This window comes from Dipteris shenzhenensis, chromosome 32 (assembly GCF_047967505.1).
Source record: "Dipteris shenzhenensis isolate YYH24624 ecotype China chromosome 32, Dip_SZ_1.0, whole genome shotgun sequence".
In the NCBI taxonomy this organism is placed as follows: Eukaryota; Viridiplantae; Streptophyta; class Polypodiopsida; order Gleicheniales; family Dipteridaceae; genus Dipteris; species Dipteris shenzhenensis.
The window spans coordinates 6,266,277-6,282,093 of NC_141627.1; the positions used below are offsets into that span (position 1 = coordinate 6,266,277).

The following is a 15,817-nucleotide window of genomic DNA, read 5'->3' on the forward strand; positions in this document are numbered from 1 at the left end:
GCATAGCACCATCACGTGATCATATGTGCATAGCACTAACCTTATAGAGTGCTATAAAAGAAAGGGTTAGATTCCCTAACCCTAACCCTAAAAGGGTTTATATATATTCTATTTTTTCAATTAAATCTAGTGTACAATTAGTCATTTGTGGTGTTCTAGCAATGCCCTCTCTCCTCATCTCCACTCTTCTCCTCTCCCCTCTTCATATTTTGTCATGGTATCAGAGCTCCCTTGCCTTCCGCTGAGGCATTGTGATTCTTGAGAGTGTGTTAGAGATTGTGAGATTGAGAGTTCTCTTAAGTGTTCTCTGTGAGGGTCCACTTCCGGTGAGAGAAAATTTCCATCCATTTGAGAGGAATTTCCATTCATTTCATTGAGAGAGAAAGAGAGAACTGAGATACATCTCTTCCATTGAGAGATTTCTACTGAGAGATCTCTTGTCTGAGAGAGATTTCAGTTTGCACTTTATGTGAGAGAGAGCCTTTGCTTCTACCCTTAGTCTCGACTCTCCAGTGACTAAAGAGAGCTTCTACAATGCATCTACGAGCTTCATCATGCTCCAAAACTCCACTGCAAACCAGAGGCCACTCATGACATTAGAGAGGTTCCTAAGGCAAAGCCTCCTACGAGTTTCAGCCTTCAGCACGTAATGCATCCAAGGCTTTTGCTCCAAGGCCACCTCCTTGCTCACATTGACTCACTTGCTCTCACCTTTCGAACAAGCTACGTCTCCAGCAAGAGCGACTCACAGGCTTCCTACAATTAAAGGCGACTTTAGCGGGATGCTCCAAGAGCCTCTTCATCAGTCGACTCTACAGCCAGCGCATCTTCATGGGCTGCCACAGACCTCTCCAACTCTAAATCTATTGACAGATTTGCATATTGTGGAGTTGTGACCTACTGTAGCTCCTACAATCCATGCTCTAGGCAGCTCCATGCAAGTGACTCAACGCTCACAGCCCGATGACCTCTCCAATAGCACACACAGTGCTAGCTCCTCCAACAATGAAGGATCACCACACCACACTAGTCGAAAAGCTAGTGGACAGCGCCAACACTAGCACCAATGGCTCCTCCTCGCACAATGCCAGGCCTTCAAACTTTCCACCTTCACAGAAACCAGTGCCTTAACCCTGCAGTCTGCATAGTCTGCATAGGCTGCGCCATCGACAAAGGAGCTCCTTCGACGACTCCTCCAAATCTCTAATCAGCTATGCCTCTAATGGGCCGTGAGACCCAACAGGCCACCTCCATCAATGGAGAAGACGACGGAATCCTGAAGATTCTATCAGAATCTTTGATAGATTTTGGTGCCTCGTGTTTCGACATGTGGCAGATAGGTCTTGCCCAAGTTACGTCATTGGAACCTAGTTTGGTCAGTGGTCAAAGTTTTACCACATGGCAACCTTATCTTATCATGCCACATCAGCACCTGGCAACCTGCATGCCACATCATCTCCCCTAGCATTATGCCACATCATCTAGCTGACACATGGCAGTCGACTACCATATCAACAATCCTTATCAGCCACGTCATCCTTTCACGTCAACAAGCTAGCTCAACTGCTCCTCAACTGCCATGTCATCAGTGCCACATAGGCAACCACATCAGCATACCAACATCATCTGCCACATCACCACTACCACATCATCAGGACACATCACCATTGCCACATCATCAAGACACATCATCCTACCACATCATCAGGCCACATCATCAGTGACACATCATCTTACCACATCAGCATTACCATGTCATCTGTTGACATCATCATCTGTGCCACCTCAGCAGTGCCACCTCAATTGTCCACCAATTAGCACTGACCTCTGTAGGCACACACAGTGCTTCACAGTCACGTCATATGACCACTCCTGCCACCTCAGCACAAGGCTCCACTGGCACACCTCTTGCTAGGTATAGTGCCACATCATCACTACATGTGACTCACAATGACACATCATCATTGAGAGCTATTTGCATTCCTTTTGCCCCTCCACCTAGATCAAGTCGTATCTCTTGATCGAGGAAGAATTTGAGGGTGCACCAAAAAGGAAAGTCGCTCGTTTTTCGTGCTCTATGTGCTCGTCACATCACGCGCACATTTCGATGCAAGTTACACTCACATTTGAGCCTCGCTGACAAAACCACTTCCTTCATGCACATTTTCCTCTACATCGACGCATCTAACCCAACACTTAAAAAGAACAAAAGAAAAGGAATTATTTATTGTTCTTTCATCGATCGACGGTTGGTTTAGATCTAGATCAGAGTAGACTAGATCGTCATAGAGGGGATGCTTTGAATTTCCCTAAGTTGCCAATCTAAGCCATGCCCGAAATTCCCAACTAGTACCTGCTCGGAGTCAGTCCATATGCTCACATATGATTTCACATCATTACATTACCTAAAACGTTACATTCATTAGTTCAGTGAGCAAACTTCAGAGTTGGCATTGCATATTGATTCAATGGGCAGATAGCATTTGATTTCACACACACATGCCACCATTGTAAAGCCTATTCAGCTATCTCACGGCATCGTGCACATCATTTCAGCCTTGTAAAGCCTCTTGGCTATTCCCGGCATCATTGCCACAACCCTTGTAATACAGATCAGATTTTATGTATTGCAGTTCTATCGTCACCGACGGTTTAGAGATTTCACTTGGCATATTCAGTGTATTCGCAGTTGATTCATACAAAGATCTTCACGACACTTTTGAATACATTTCTTGCACCATGTCGACTAGCAACCTCAATCTAGAGGCATCTGCTAAGTTAGACAACTCTAATTACGGTACATGGAAATACTAAATGGAGACCATTCTTGTGCTTCAGGACAAATGGGAGTATGTTGATGGGTCTACACCTAGACCATTGGAAGATCCAGCTACCAGTAGCTCTACTCCATTTGTTGTCACAGCACCAGCAACGGGATCTACATCAGGATCTACATCTACACAAATAGTTTTTGCACCAGTAGGAGATCCTTCCATTGCCCGAGCTCAAGCAGAATGGGATAAGAAAGACAAGTATGCCTATCACCTGATCAAGCAGAATGTGCAAGATGTCATGCTAGGACAGCTCAACACAGTCAAGACATCAAAAGAAGCATGGGATATGTTCGTAGCTCTTTACGAGTCTAAGAACACATCTAGGATTCTCACCCTGAGAAACCAGATCAACCAGAGTTTCCGCAACACCAGTGAAACTGGTCATGCTTATGTACTTCGCATAAAAGACTACAACAATCAACTTGCAGCAGCAAGAGAGACTATGAACCCCTCAGAATTGGTTCAAGTAATCCTGAATGGACTAGGAGAGGGATACAAGAATCTAGTCCAAAGTATTGCCATCCAACAGCAAATTCCAACACTGGAAGAACTTTAGTCAGTTCTACTTGGTGAAGAACTCAGCACTCAGGCCATTCAAGCACGTAAAGGTCATTCTAATGATCATGCATTCACAGCTTCAGACAGAAGCTGAGGCAAAGGCAAAGGCAGAGGTAGATCATACCAAAAAAGTGGTCATCATCCACAAAATCAAAGTCAAAATCAGCATCAGCATCATCCTCAACAACATCAGAATCAGCAAAAAGAAAATCATTCCGATTGAGGAAGATTTCAAGGACGAGGGAATGCATCCACCAATGTGTCAAACATTCAATGCAACTATTGTCACAAGTTTGGACACTATGAAAGAGATTGCCGCAAGAAGCAATACGACCAAGGCGATCAATCCAGCAGTAATCGAGAGAATTCCCAAGGCAGAGGAAATCATCATGGTGGACATTCTAGTCAGAGTCATTTTGCAAATGAACATGGAAATATGTTTCTTGCAAGTGAGGAATTGCATCAGACTGATACAGTGTACCTAGACATGTACCTAGACACTGATTTCAATCCCAAAGAGGATTACAGCTATCAAGTTGACCAAGTGGAACAGGATCCTTGGTACATCGACAGCGGCACATCATCTCATATGACAAATCATTAGGAATGGTTCACAGAGATGAAACCATTAGAAGGACATAAAAATATCATCTACACAGCAGACAGTACACCGAATCCAGTTCAAGGGATAGGTGTTATCCCTATGAACAATTTCACTGGTACAAAAGGATTAGTCAAAGATGTGCTCTATGTTCTAAAGCTCAGCAAAAACCTCTTGTCAGTAGGTCAAATGATGGAACACAATTACAAAGTCATCTTCGACGGTGATGAATGCACTATCAGAGACAAATCCAAAAGATGTCAGCTAGTAGCAAAAGGTGTCAAAGAAGGATGCTTATACAGAATGCTAGCAACAGTACCAGATAAGCATGCCATGTCAGCACAACCACAACAGATGCCGCTATCTGCAAAATGGCACAAGAGATATGGTCATGTCAACTTCAAGTACTTGTCAGATCTCAGGAATCAAAATATGGCAATTGGGATTCTGAAGTTACAGTTTCTTGGAAAAGTTTGTGAAGCATGTTGCTTTAGCAAACAAAAGCGAACCAATTTGTTAGAAGTACCTCTCATGCATGAGGTATTCTTGATTTGATACATATAGATGTATGGGGTTATGCGCAGACCCGCAACATCAATGGTTCATTTTATTACTTGACCTTCATCCATGACTACAGTAGATATTGTTGGGTCTACTTTCTGAAAGAGAAATTTGACGTGTTTTCTAGATTTCAAGAATTCAAAGCCATGGTAGAAAACTAGACAGGCAGAAAGATCAAGGTCATGAGATCAGATAGAGGAGGTGAATACATGTCTTCAGCATTCATGAACTTTTGCAAAAATCACGGCATACAAAGACAATTCACATGTGCAGATACTCCTCAGCCATGGAAAACCTCACCTACACAGGAGATAGAAGCATCGACTTCACAGTCATCTACAGAATAGGTTGATGAAGAAGAGCAAGAATTGCCAGCAACACCCCACGCAGAGCCACATCAACTCAGATGGTCTACTAGGAAAAGCAGACCACCAGCCAGATTGACATATGCTCAAAAAGGCAAAGCAATTCAGGTGAAACCACCAACTATGCTCTAATGACCACCATCATGGCTACAGAAGAGCCAGTGTACTTCGAACTCGGGGGGGTCACTCATCATATGTAACCCTATCACGTGAGTTCAACAGAAGGATTTTTTTATTTCTATTTAAAATAGTTTTGGAAAAAATCTACAGATTTGTATAGAAAAGGGGTACATTTTATTCATGAAATTTTTTACAGATAAGGGACTTTAAATATAGGCCTTGAACGCACGTGATATAGAGGGTTTATACATAGTGACCGCCCCGAGACTTCGAAGATGCAGTAGACAAGCTAGAATGGCAAACTACTATCAATGAAGAAATGGATGCTTTGTATAAGAATAATACTTGGGAATTATGCGACCTTCCACCAAGAAAGAAGGCCATAGCAAACAAATGGGTATACAAAGTGAAGTACAATCCAGATGGCAGTATTCAGAGATACAAAGCTAGATTAGTTGCAAAAGGATTTGCACAACAATATGGTCAAGACTATGATGAGACTTATGCTCCAATAGCAAATATGGATTCCATACGGTTCGTGATATCACTAGCGACACTCAGCAAATGGAATGTGTATCATCTTGATGTCAAGAATGCATTTCTCAATGGTTATCTAGATGAGGAAGTCTACATGCCACAACCAGCAGGTTATGTTGAACCAGGAAAGGAGAATAAGGTTTGCCATCTCAAGAAAAGTCTCTATGGATTAAAACAAGCGCCCAGAAGTTGGTACAACAGAATTGACAAGTATTTTGCTGATCTGGGATACATGAAGTCCAATGCAGATCATACGAGTCTCTACTACAAATTTCAAGGGGAAGACATTACTATTGCACTTTTATACGTAGATGATCTGATTGTGATAGGAAGCAAGGATAGCTTCATCAGAAAACTAAAACAAGACTTATCTATAGAGCTCGACATGAAAGATCTTGGACTTATGCACTATTGTCTTGGAATTGAGTTCTGGAGAAATTCAAATAGCACATTCATGAGTCAGCTCAAGTATGTTGACAGTCTCCTGAAGAAGTTTCATATGGCAGATTGCAAGATTGCAGCCACTCCCATGGAACAAAGTTTGAAACTTACTAAAGATTCAGAAAAGCCTACAGTCAATGACAGATACTACAGGCAACTCATCAGATCTCTTATATATATCTGACAACCACACGGCCAGATATTTGTTATGTAGTAAGCTCACTAGCACAGTTTATGGCAAATCCAAAACAGTCTCATTGGAATGCAGCCAAAAGAGTCTTGAGATACATCAGAAGTACAAGATAGTTTGGGATAGAATACAGAGGAAGTCATCCACGGTTGCATGGATATTATGACATTGACTATGCTAGAGATCATGAAACCAGGAGATCGACACAGGGATATGCATTTTTCCTTAGTCAAGGTGCTATATCATGGTTGTCAAACAAACAACCAACTGTTTCTTTGTCTTCGACTGAAGCAGAATATAGAGCACTCACTATAGGTGCATGTGAGGCTATATGGCTCAAAAGACTATTGTCAGAAACAGATTACTTTGATGAGTCAAAGCCAACAACAATATACTGTGATAATCAATCGGCTCAAGCATTGGCCAAGAATCCAGTGTATCACTCCAAGACAAAGCATATTGATGTCAGAGAGTACTTCATCAGAGAAAGAGTGTTACTTGGTGACATCACACTGCAGTATTGTGATAGCAAAGAGAATGTTGCAGACATCTTTACCAAACCACTTGGTAAAGAGCTATTCGAGACACACTGACAAGCTCTTGGTTTGACACAGAGGAAGGACATTCCCATTAAAGGGGTGTGATGGAATATAATGCTCAGCCCTTCTTCAATTTCCCAGAATCATCATCTTGAGGGAAGGCCTACTTCATGATGTTGATCTTGAGGGAAGGTGTTGAGAGTTCATGCTCAACATCATGTGATATGTGTGCATAGCACCATCACGTGATCATATGTGCATAGCACTAACCTTATAGAGTGCTATAAAGGAAAGGGTTAGATCCCCTAACCCGAACCCTAAAAGGGTTTGTATATATTCTATTTTTTCAACTAAATCTAGTGTACAATTAGTCATTTGTGGTGTGCTCTCTAGCTGTGCCCTCTCTCCTCATCTCCACTCTTCTCCTCTCCCCTCTTCATATTTTGTCATGTGGGCACCAAAAACAAGACAAGAAATCAAAAATCTTTTTTTCATTCTCTGTCAGCGTGATTTTAACTAACAGTAGCACTTAACCTTGCAAATCGCTAGCGGCCACCATGGCACATCCTTCAACATCTTTCCTTGTTGTCAGTAGAAAAAAATTTGAAACAACATCTCGGGAATTGAATAAGTGCAACTAAGGTACTGTTGCACAACAAATTGAATATAGCAGCACATGCCCCCCAAACCCTTGAAGGTTAGAGTCTATGTTATCTATTGTGGAATCAAAGCCATTCATGGTACCCCAAATCCTCTCTCAAATCTGAACACCACAAGACTGTTGAATGGAACGCTCTACCATTGGAAGTCGAGAAGGAAGTCGCGAAGGAAATCGTGGCTTCCCAGTGACTATGTTTCTAAGTCTACGCTAGAGCTAGTATTCACCTTGTTAAAATTTCAACCTAAGCATAGAAATCAAAGAGAGTTGCTTACTTAATGAGCACCCATAGATATTGTGCGAAGGCATAGCAAGTGCATGAACACAACTACAACGTGAAACATTGATACACAACTAATAATGTTGATGCTGAGAATTGCGACCAAACACATGGGTAGTAGTGTCAAAACCGTGCAGAGAAATAATGCTTGAGAAAATGGCAATTGACACTGTTAGAGATCTTCTATCACACCAATTAAACGTAAAGAGATCTCTGGCAATAGTGATCTAAAGCCTCCAAGCAGTTTAAGATGACCTCCCAAGCAATAAGTGATGGAAACAAAGAAAAGTCTCAACTATGTAATAGAAGAAAATGGCTAATAGAGAACTTTTGTCACATAGAAACCATGAGACAAATTGATTCTCCTATTGAGAACCCAAAACACATTTCTCACATATATATCACTGAAGAACCATCTACGTGAGGCAAGCAATCAGTAGCATAGCCAATCGATGAACTTCAATGCACCCAGATGACACGCAGCGGAAGCTGCAACCGATGACTTGATATTCTGAAATCACAGTGAAGTAATAGACCCAACAAAAGGCGATCTATGGATGGTGTGAGGCATAGATGCATTATGTCTAATGAATCAAGAAGAACCAATTGCATAAGAGGTTACCAGGGAATTCACTATTCGTTTCATCACAGTATACGTCAAGATCCTTGGCGTAAATCTTTGAGATATTTGTTGCATGCAACGCATCATTCCATGACAATCTGTCCAAAGAATGCACTTTCTTTTGTAAATCCACACCTATCCCTCATCTGCAAATGGTAAAATAAATCAAAATGGCACAGTCATCACCAATAATTATATGGAGTACACATTGATAGTGTTCAAAGAATTTGCATTCAGAGAATTTGCATGTACCAATGGACTTAGAATTGCCCTCATTGGCCCAAAACCTCTTCTTGAGATCTATTGCAAGTACACTACTATGAGGAGAGACGAAAACAGAATTAAGAATGCAAAGTGGAGGAAGTAGAAAGTGAAGTTAAGAAGGTTAGAAGCCAAGGAAACCTCTCCCAAAATTGGTGCTTTTGGTGTCCATGGACTCCATAGAGGCATTGCATCTTGTGCTTCCTTTCATCCATCACTCGTACAATGGACGGAGATAAATATAAGAGACATAAACTAATAGCATAGCCACAACCTACAATGTACAACAACAAATGAGGACGTACACTTATATAGAACTCCCAAAGGTTGGAGAACATTGAACATCATTGCATCCTCCATAGAGTACCACAAACCTCCTTTGCTCCCAACAACGCCATAAGTTGCTCCAATATTTCTACATACACACACCGCCAGGACATGAAAACCTTCGAGTATTCACAGAGCATGTTTGCATTGGGAAAACACCACAATCCCCAAACACCAACAAACATAGTAGCACCTCCCACAGAAAACTGCCAAAGGAATGGACCGATTCCACCAAAACACCACCACAAGGCACTGCGAGATTCATTCATGCACACCTTGCTACCACATGCACACCTCCCAAAACCTCACAATAGTGACCAATGGACATACCAAAACTGCTTACAGACAACCATCTACATGCATCCCAATTCCAAAGACCGTCGAAGATATTGTTACCATGTCCAAAACATGCCACTATCTGCTAAGGGCACTAAGGAGCCCGCACAAAATATCCGAAGAACCCGCACCTCTCGTAAAGAACAACTGAAGCAAACGTGATGATGAAACGTAGGAGTGAGATGGGTAGATCAAACGTGCTCCAATCAGCACATGCCAACAAAAACAATGCACACAAAAAATCAAAATATCTTATTTTTATTTTTGACCAACAAAACGGTCATTAAGCCTTTCCCCATTGGGGTTAGGCAAAAAATGTAATGCTATAAAATTGATACTCTAGAATTAGTGGCATTTTTAAAAAAACTTGAATTACACTTCTTGTATGTGACGTTCTTAGTCCAGAAAAGTAATGCTGTATTACTTTAGCGTAATCATCATGCATCTCCATTGATAAAAGTAATTTAAAAAAGAGTAATGCTCTAAAATTGATACTTTGGAATTAGTAACATTTAGGGGGGGGGAAATCTTTAATTACACAAATTCTATGCGGCGTTCTTAGTGGAATTTATTTAAACCTAATTAATCATGCATGTAGTCATTGATAAAATAAAATTAAAAAAAGTAATGCGATAGAATTGATACTTTGGAATTAGTGATGTTGAGGGGAAGAAATCTTGAATTACACAACTTCTATGTGTGTTCTTTCTGCAATATTACTTAAGCCTAATCAATCATGCATGTGTTCTTAATGTGTGTTCTTGATGAATGGTGCAGAAAGGCGCCCGGTGGCATTGGCGACAGACATGATGAAAATAGAGAAATCCCATCGAGCTACTGGTTGGGCTGGCAATTAGAGTTCTGACTGGTGACGGTGGAGGTCATGGGTTCGATAATGGGATGTGAGTATTTGACGGATTAAACATATTAAAACCCCCTTTGAAACTTTCAAGCCATCATGATGGCTAAATGGGCGAGTTGATCATGGTTAGATGCACATGGTCGCCACTTAATGTAATCATCATGCATGTCGCCATTGCGTAAGGAAAAGATCTTGAAAGTCGAGCGTAAATGGCAATTTACGCGGCCTCCTCATTTTTATGTACACTGACTGACCCACGCGGCTTGCCTCATTTTGGAATAATAATTGAGTGGAAGGATGGGAACATTCTTTATGCTTCATCAAAGCTGAAACGAACGCGCTCGCGTAGAGTACGCGTTTCAATCCAGTGGTCGCCACTGAAGCTTTTACGATGTCTTCACGTTCAAAAGTAAAGAAAGGATGGCTCTAGCCAAACTACGGAAAGATAGGGCGCCATGCAGAGGAATAGATGGGTTTTGCGAAAAAATAAATAAAGAGAAAGAAAGGGACCGGAGGGTGGCCTTACGCATCCGAGTTCGTCGTGCATCGGAAGCAAGCACGATCTCTTACATAAATGCGGTGTTACTGTAATCATTCGACTTCACGATTCTTTCACCACAGCGCAGGTTCGTGCCTTGCGACTTCTCCGGTAGAACGTCTCTCTCTCTCTCTCTCTCTCTCTCTCACACACACACACACACACACACACATTTTCTTAAAGGAAGTAAAATCAAGGAACTACTCTATATTGTTTTAACCGATTTCAGGGAGCTGGTTAGTTTGTTTCAGAATTTGGTATGCTAGATATTCTGCAGTGTCAAACGAACGACTTTAAATGTCTCAAAGTCCACCTTGCAGCATGTATGATAGGATTGTATACTGGCTTTACCATGGCAACCTAGAATATATGCAACTAGATATGCAACTAGTGCTTGATAAGTGGTTGTCCACCCTGCAGACGTAAGCAAAAACAACTAACAAGATGGAGCAGTTCGCTCACATTGGTGATGACCATCGTGACATTTATGAGGTCAGTTCTTTTGTCACAGTGATAAGCCTGAAGGCTTCTTCACACTCGCAATTTTGGCTGACCTATATTACTTGTTCATTACACGAACACAGACCGAATGTAAATGTTTCTCTAAGATATGTGCGAGAGAAAATCAATCAAGGCTTGAACTTTGCATTCGAGAGGTCATGGCAGTACTCAAAGGACCTCTTATACTGGCATACTCAGTCTAATGGTATGAAAATACAGGATTATCGAGGAATCTATAAATCATCTCTTCAACATTGAAAAATATCTCTTCAAAATCAAAACATATGTCAATATATGATCTTCTCTCACAAGCCTGGGCATGCTGACTGATTGAGTGCGGAAGTCTAAAGACTAACTGAAATAAGGAGAGCTACAGACGTGCATGCAGACGTCTGTGAGGGTGCAAGGATGCAATCGAGTGCAATTGTCCCCCGTCAAAGTATTTCTCCAAATTGCAAATCTTGTTTGAGAATCTCGAATCCGACCATCAGACGATTCAGTTCGTTTCCTTCCCTTCCCACTCAAAAAGACTTCATATAGTTGACTTTTGTGAGGCAGGCATGGTGGAGGGACTTGCATAACTGATAAGCAAACAAGAACTTTGCAGAGCCTATATGCATTGTTCCTTACAGAGTTCGTTGAGTATTGTGTCAATACTCTGTTTCTAAATGTTCAAAATGCCCACAATCCTGAGGCTTAATGCTCTTTCTTCTCCAGTTTTATGAGGAGTTGTGTGTGAATATGTTGTGTTTTGCTGGTCATGTAAGAGAGAGAGAGAGAGAGGCCTGATTTTTGGAGATTCAGGTGTCAAACGCTCTCAAAGCTGCTGGGCTTGAGTCTTCAAATTTAATCATCGGCATTGATTTCACAAAGAGCAATGAATGGACAGGTACCTTTTTTGGTTTCATCTCTCTTTTGCGTGCAATTGCTCAATTCCATGTTTGTTCAGCTTTATCCTAGCGTGTGATGGAACCCAAGATGGGTTGATATTTTTAAATCAGTTCTCTCTTGTGCAGAATCCCACAACACCGATACTTGATTCATGTGAAATCCTTGTTACATGCATGGTTCCCTATAGGTTCACTTTTTCAGAGCTACCTCCGAGCCTGAGGTCTAGGCCACTGGCAAAATCCTTGTCCGCTTGACGATCAAGTCACGTGTCTCAGACCAGATGCCCCTTCCACCTGGTTTGTACTCCCTAGCCAACAGGTCATACCACATGCCCGTTCCACCAGGTTACTACTCCCTAGCCAACAGGTCTAACAGCCCAGGCCCCCCAAAGACTCAGCCCTGGCTTGTATTAGGCGTAGCTCCTACTATTAGTATAATTTGAGACCAACTATAGAAACCATGCCCCAAGGTTTAGGATTTAGGGTTTAGGGTTTAGGGTTTAGGCCCCAAATAGCCTGCTTTTCCATAAAGCCTTGTTTGTTTGAGCTTAGTGTTGCCTTTCCTAGATCAGCCTTGCATTTCTTGGATCCACTGGAACTAAATGTTATCCACCCTAGCTCGAGCCTTAACCTTAGTTCAAAGGAAGGCTATCCAAGGGTGACAACTAGGGGTTCAAGGAAGGAAGAAATGCTAAGAAGGAAAGGAGAGTGACTGGTGGAGACGATCAGAGGTGGGAGGAAGGCAAGTCATGAGCAGGGTCATGAGCAGGTCAAGCTAGGTCGCTCTCATACTCTACCACAATTGTGATAGATCCTTTCCAATTCAACAGTAAAGATCTATGATGTACGTGGATGTTTACAATTGAGGCAGAACTTCCAAGGACCTCTACAGTGTTCTTGAAAATCTGGTGATGTGGCACAAATGACTGCTCCATCATTCGGTCCTGCTGTCAATTCAGCGTGCATTTACACATCATTTGAAAGCTATGAACAAAGGGCCATCAAAAGGAATGCATATACAAGCTGTAAATTAACTCGGGATTATGATATGTCTTATGAAACACAATCTAACAGGTAGAGCTAAGTGAACATTACTACTCTCAATAGCCTAATGTCTTATGGCTTTAGATCCTCATCAAGTCTTTGGAATATGAAATGAAGATGTGTATGCTGAAAACTTCACTGCTATGCATAGATCATCCATTGCAGCAAACAGCAAGTATTTTATGTCCTTTTCTTATTTCCAGGAAAACATTCTTTTGATGGACAGAGTCTTCACACAGTCTCGTCCCAGACAATGAATCCTTACGAGCATGCTATCTCTGTGATCGGAAAAGCTCTGACTGAATATGACGAGGACAAATATATCCCTTGTTTTGGCTTTGGAGATGGTTTGTTTGCATCCCTTTGTGTAATGATTCTATAATTTGGCCCCATGGACCTCTTTATCTCCATACGTGTACACCAGTATAGATTTCCCAATAACAATCTTGGGGGTCTATGTCTATGAATCTGGGTGCAACAGCAACTACGCATGATGAGAAGGTGTTCAGCTTCTATCCAGATGGGCGACCTTGTGCCAGCACTGGAGAGGTTTTGGCACGTTATAGAGAAATACTCTCTCACATTAATCTTTCTGGTAAACATCTTTCTCAAAATTTGAAGCTGCCATTTTTTTCGGTGATTAGCAAGTATAAGGACCAACACTTTCAGCATGGTTATTTGAAGGAGGGGATTAATCAAAGAATATTTATAGTGGAACCATATTTCATTTTTGTTGCAGGGCCAACCTCGTTTGCTCCAATTATACACGCTGCAATAGATGTCGTTAAGAAAAGTGGAGGACAATACCATATTCTCGTGATAATCGCAGATGGTCAGGTAGTAGCATTACCATTGCAGATTCTGTGTGGAGAATTGCACGAGTCCAGACTGAACACCAATGAGTTATTGCTGATACTATTCTGCACTTGTTATAAACATTGATCTTTCACAGGTAACTGAAAGTATTGGCGTGAACAGTGGCAGACAGAGCCTTCAAGAGAAGAAAACAATGGATGCTATTGTAACCGCAAGGTATTTCAGCAGAGCAACTAAAACTAGGATTCTGACCCATGAAAAGTCTTCAAGCATTTCATTTCAAAGCGTGTAGAACGCGGTAAAGTTCAGGTCTGTGCATGATTGCAGTAATTACCCATTATCCATTGTGTTGGTGGGAGTTGGTGATGGACCTTGGGACACAATGAAGAAGTTTGATGATGCCATACCAAAGCGCAAATTTGACAATTTTCAGGTGTCCTCCTGTTCTTGTCGACGATGTTACTTGAGCGATTGTGAGATTTGACTGCCCTAACAAAGTTGGTTCCTGCAGTTTGTAAACTACACAGAAATCATGTCCAACAGTCCTCTTCCAGAACAAAGAGAGGAAGCATTTGCACTGGCTGCACTTATGGAAATTCCCCAGCAGTATATGGCAATCAAGCATATGGAGGGTGTAAGGTAAAAATTAGTTTGTTGTCTTGGTGGAGGTATATAGTTGAACGTGTTTTGATATTTGTAAGGTAAAAATTAGTTTGTTGTCTTGGTGGAGGTATATAGTTGAACGTGTTTTGATATTTGAACATTTTATGAAAAATGCCCATCCTAGTTAAGCTGGTGTATGTTGTTGCAGTCAACCAAGTGGAGATGCCAACAAGGTGCTCGTTCTGCCACCGCCCCTGCCATAGCATCCCAGACCTATCTTCTTGTCATTCCTCATCAAATGCATGTAAACAGTATCACTAGTATAGAGTATCCTCAGATGATTGGGCAATTACGTGACTTGCAGTTTTCTGACAGAACTTCTTGCAGAATGACCTGGGCATTTGAGATACTTGCCTTTGCAGAGGAAATGATAATTACAGTTTTGAAAATCTTCATGCTGCCTAAAACAGTTAACAAGTAACTGTATCTGTGATCTACTTTACCCTGATAGAACTCAATACGATGATGGTAACTACGAGTGTCGTGCTTCGTGAAAGCCAATAAAAGTTGTAAAGTTGTTCTTGCAACAATGCCAATCAAGTTTCATTTGTCTTTTTTCCCCCCATCCTGGGTCTGGGGCACGGCCTCCTGTAAGTCAACCAGCAGCTTCTGGGTAACACAGGTGGCTCAGGTTTTACCCTGTAGTTTTCTGGTCACCTGGTATCATATGGTTTCTACGGTTTTGTTACTGTCTCTCAGTTTTGTAGTGATCCTGTCAAAGGAGTTGTAAATACTATGAAAACTTTTTTATAAAGTCATACAACTTTACTTGCAAAAAAATAAAAACAATGCCAATCAACCCTGTGACATTGAGTGTGCCTTTATGATTGCTGCTTCTCACATGTGATGACCCTTTTTTGTCTCGGTGAAAATCTCTCTCTCTCTCTCTCTCTCTCTCTGTATGAATGTACCAACAGTAGATCTGATACCATGACATAAAATAGAGAGCTTGCTTATGTGACACCCAACTCCCTGCAGTGGAAGACTTCCCCTGGATTCCTGTGAATACCAAAAATTAGAGTCTTAGTCTACACTGCCCTCACCCCCTCTGATATGGCCAATTGGAAGGCCAACCTAGCCACCTGTCACATAGCAAGCTGACTCTGACCCCACCTAACTCTCACTACAATCTGGCTGACGAGCCCTTGCTGGACAACCTGTTCCTTGGCCTATGTTTGCTGGGATTGCACAGCCCCAGCCCTTGCTCTCCATGAGGGCTGCTATGCCATCCATGTGGTGCAATGCACCAGCCAGTCACAAAGGCTGTGTGCTG

The 15,817-nt window shown here is 41.8% G+C and overlaps 1 protein-coding gene across 5 annotated transcripts; it reads left to right on the forward strand.

The window, feature by feature from the left end:
* Positions 1-10,612: 10,612 nt before the first annotated feature.
* LOC147880235 (E3 ubiquitin-protein ligase RGLG4-like) lies at positions 10,613-14,813 on the forward strand. Of its 5 annotated transcripts, none has more exons than XM_087370440.1 (10): positions 10,613-10,718; positions 11,051-11,122; positions 11,936-12,020; positions 13,269-13,412; positions 13,547-13,660; positions 13,805-13,902; positions 14,018-14,097; positions 14,209-14,314; positions 14,393-14,520; positions 14,693-14,813. In XM_087370440.1, exons 2-10 carry the CDS (start codon positions 11,075-11,077, stop codon positions 14,745-14,747), a joined length of 858 nt encoding a protein of 285 aa, XP_087226566.1. In that variant the 5' UTR covers positions 10,613-10,718; positions 11,051-11,074; the 3' UTR covers positions 14,748-14,813. The 5 variants fall into 5 exon arrangements, with proteins under 5 accessions (XP_087226566.1, XP_087226568.1, XP_087226565.1 ...); XM_087370439.1 differs by having other exon boundaries at positions 10,709-10,741; XM_087370442.1 differs by lacking the exon at positions 11,936-12,020 and having other exon boundaries at positions 10,704-10,718.
* Positions 14,814-15,817: the final 1,004 nt, after the last annotated feature.

Excerpts from the sequence above, each read along its gene's own strand:
- LOC147880235 (XM_087370440.1), top strand. The coding sequence starts at position 11,075 with ATGGAGCAGTTCGCTCACATTGGTGATGACCATCGTGACATTTATGAG. Across the intron at positions 11,123-11,935 it reads ACCATCGTGACATTTATGAG|GTGTCAAACGCTCTCAAAGC; the intron begins GTCAGTTCTTTT and ends TTGGAGATTCAG. Across the intron at positions 12,021-13,268 it reads AAAGAGCAATGAATGGACAG|GAAAACATTCTTTTGATGGA; the intron begins GTACCTTTTTTG and ends TCTTATTTCCAG.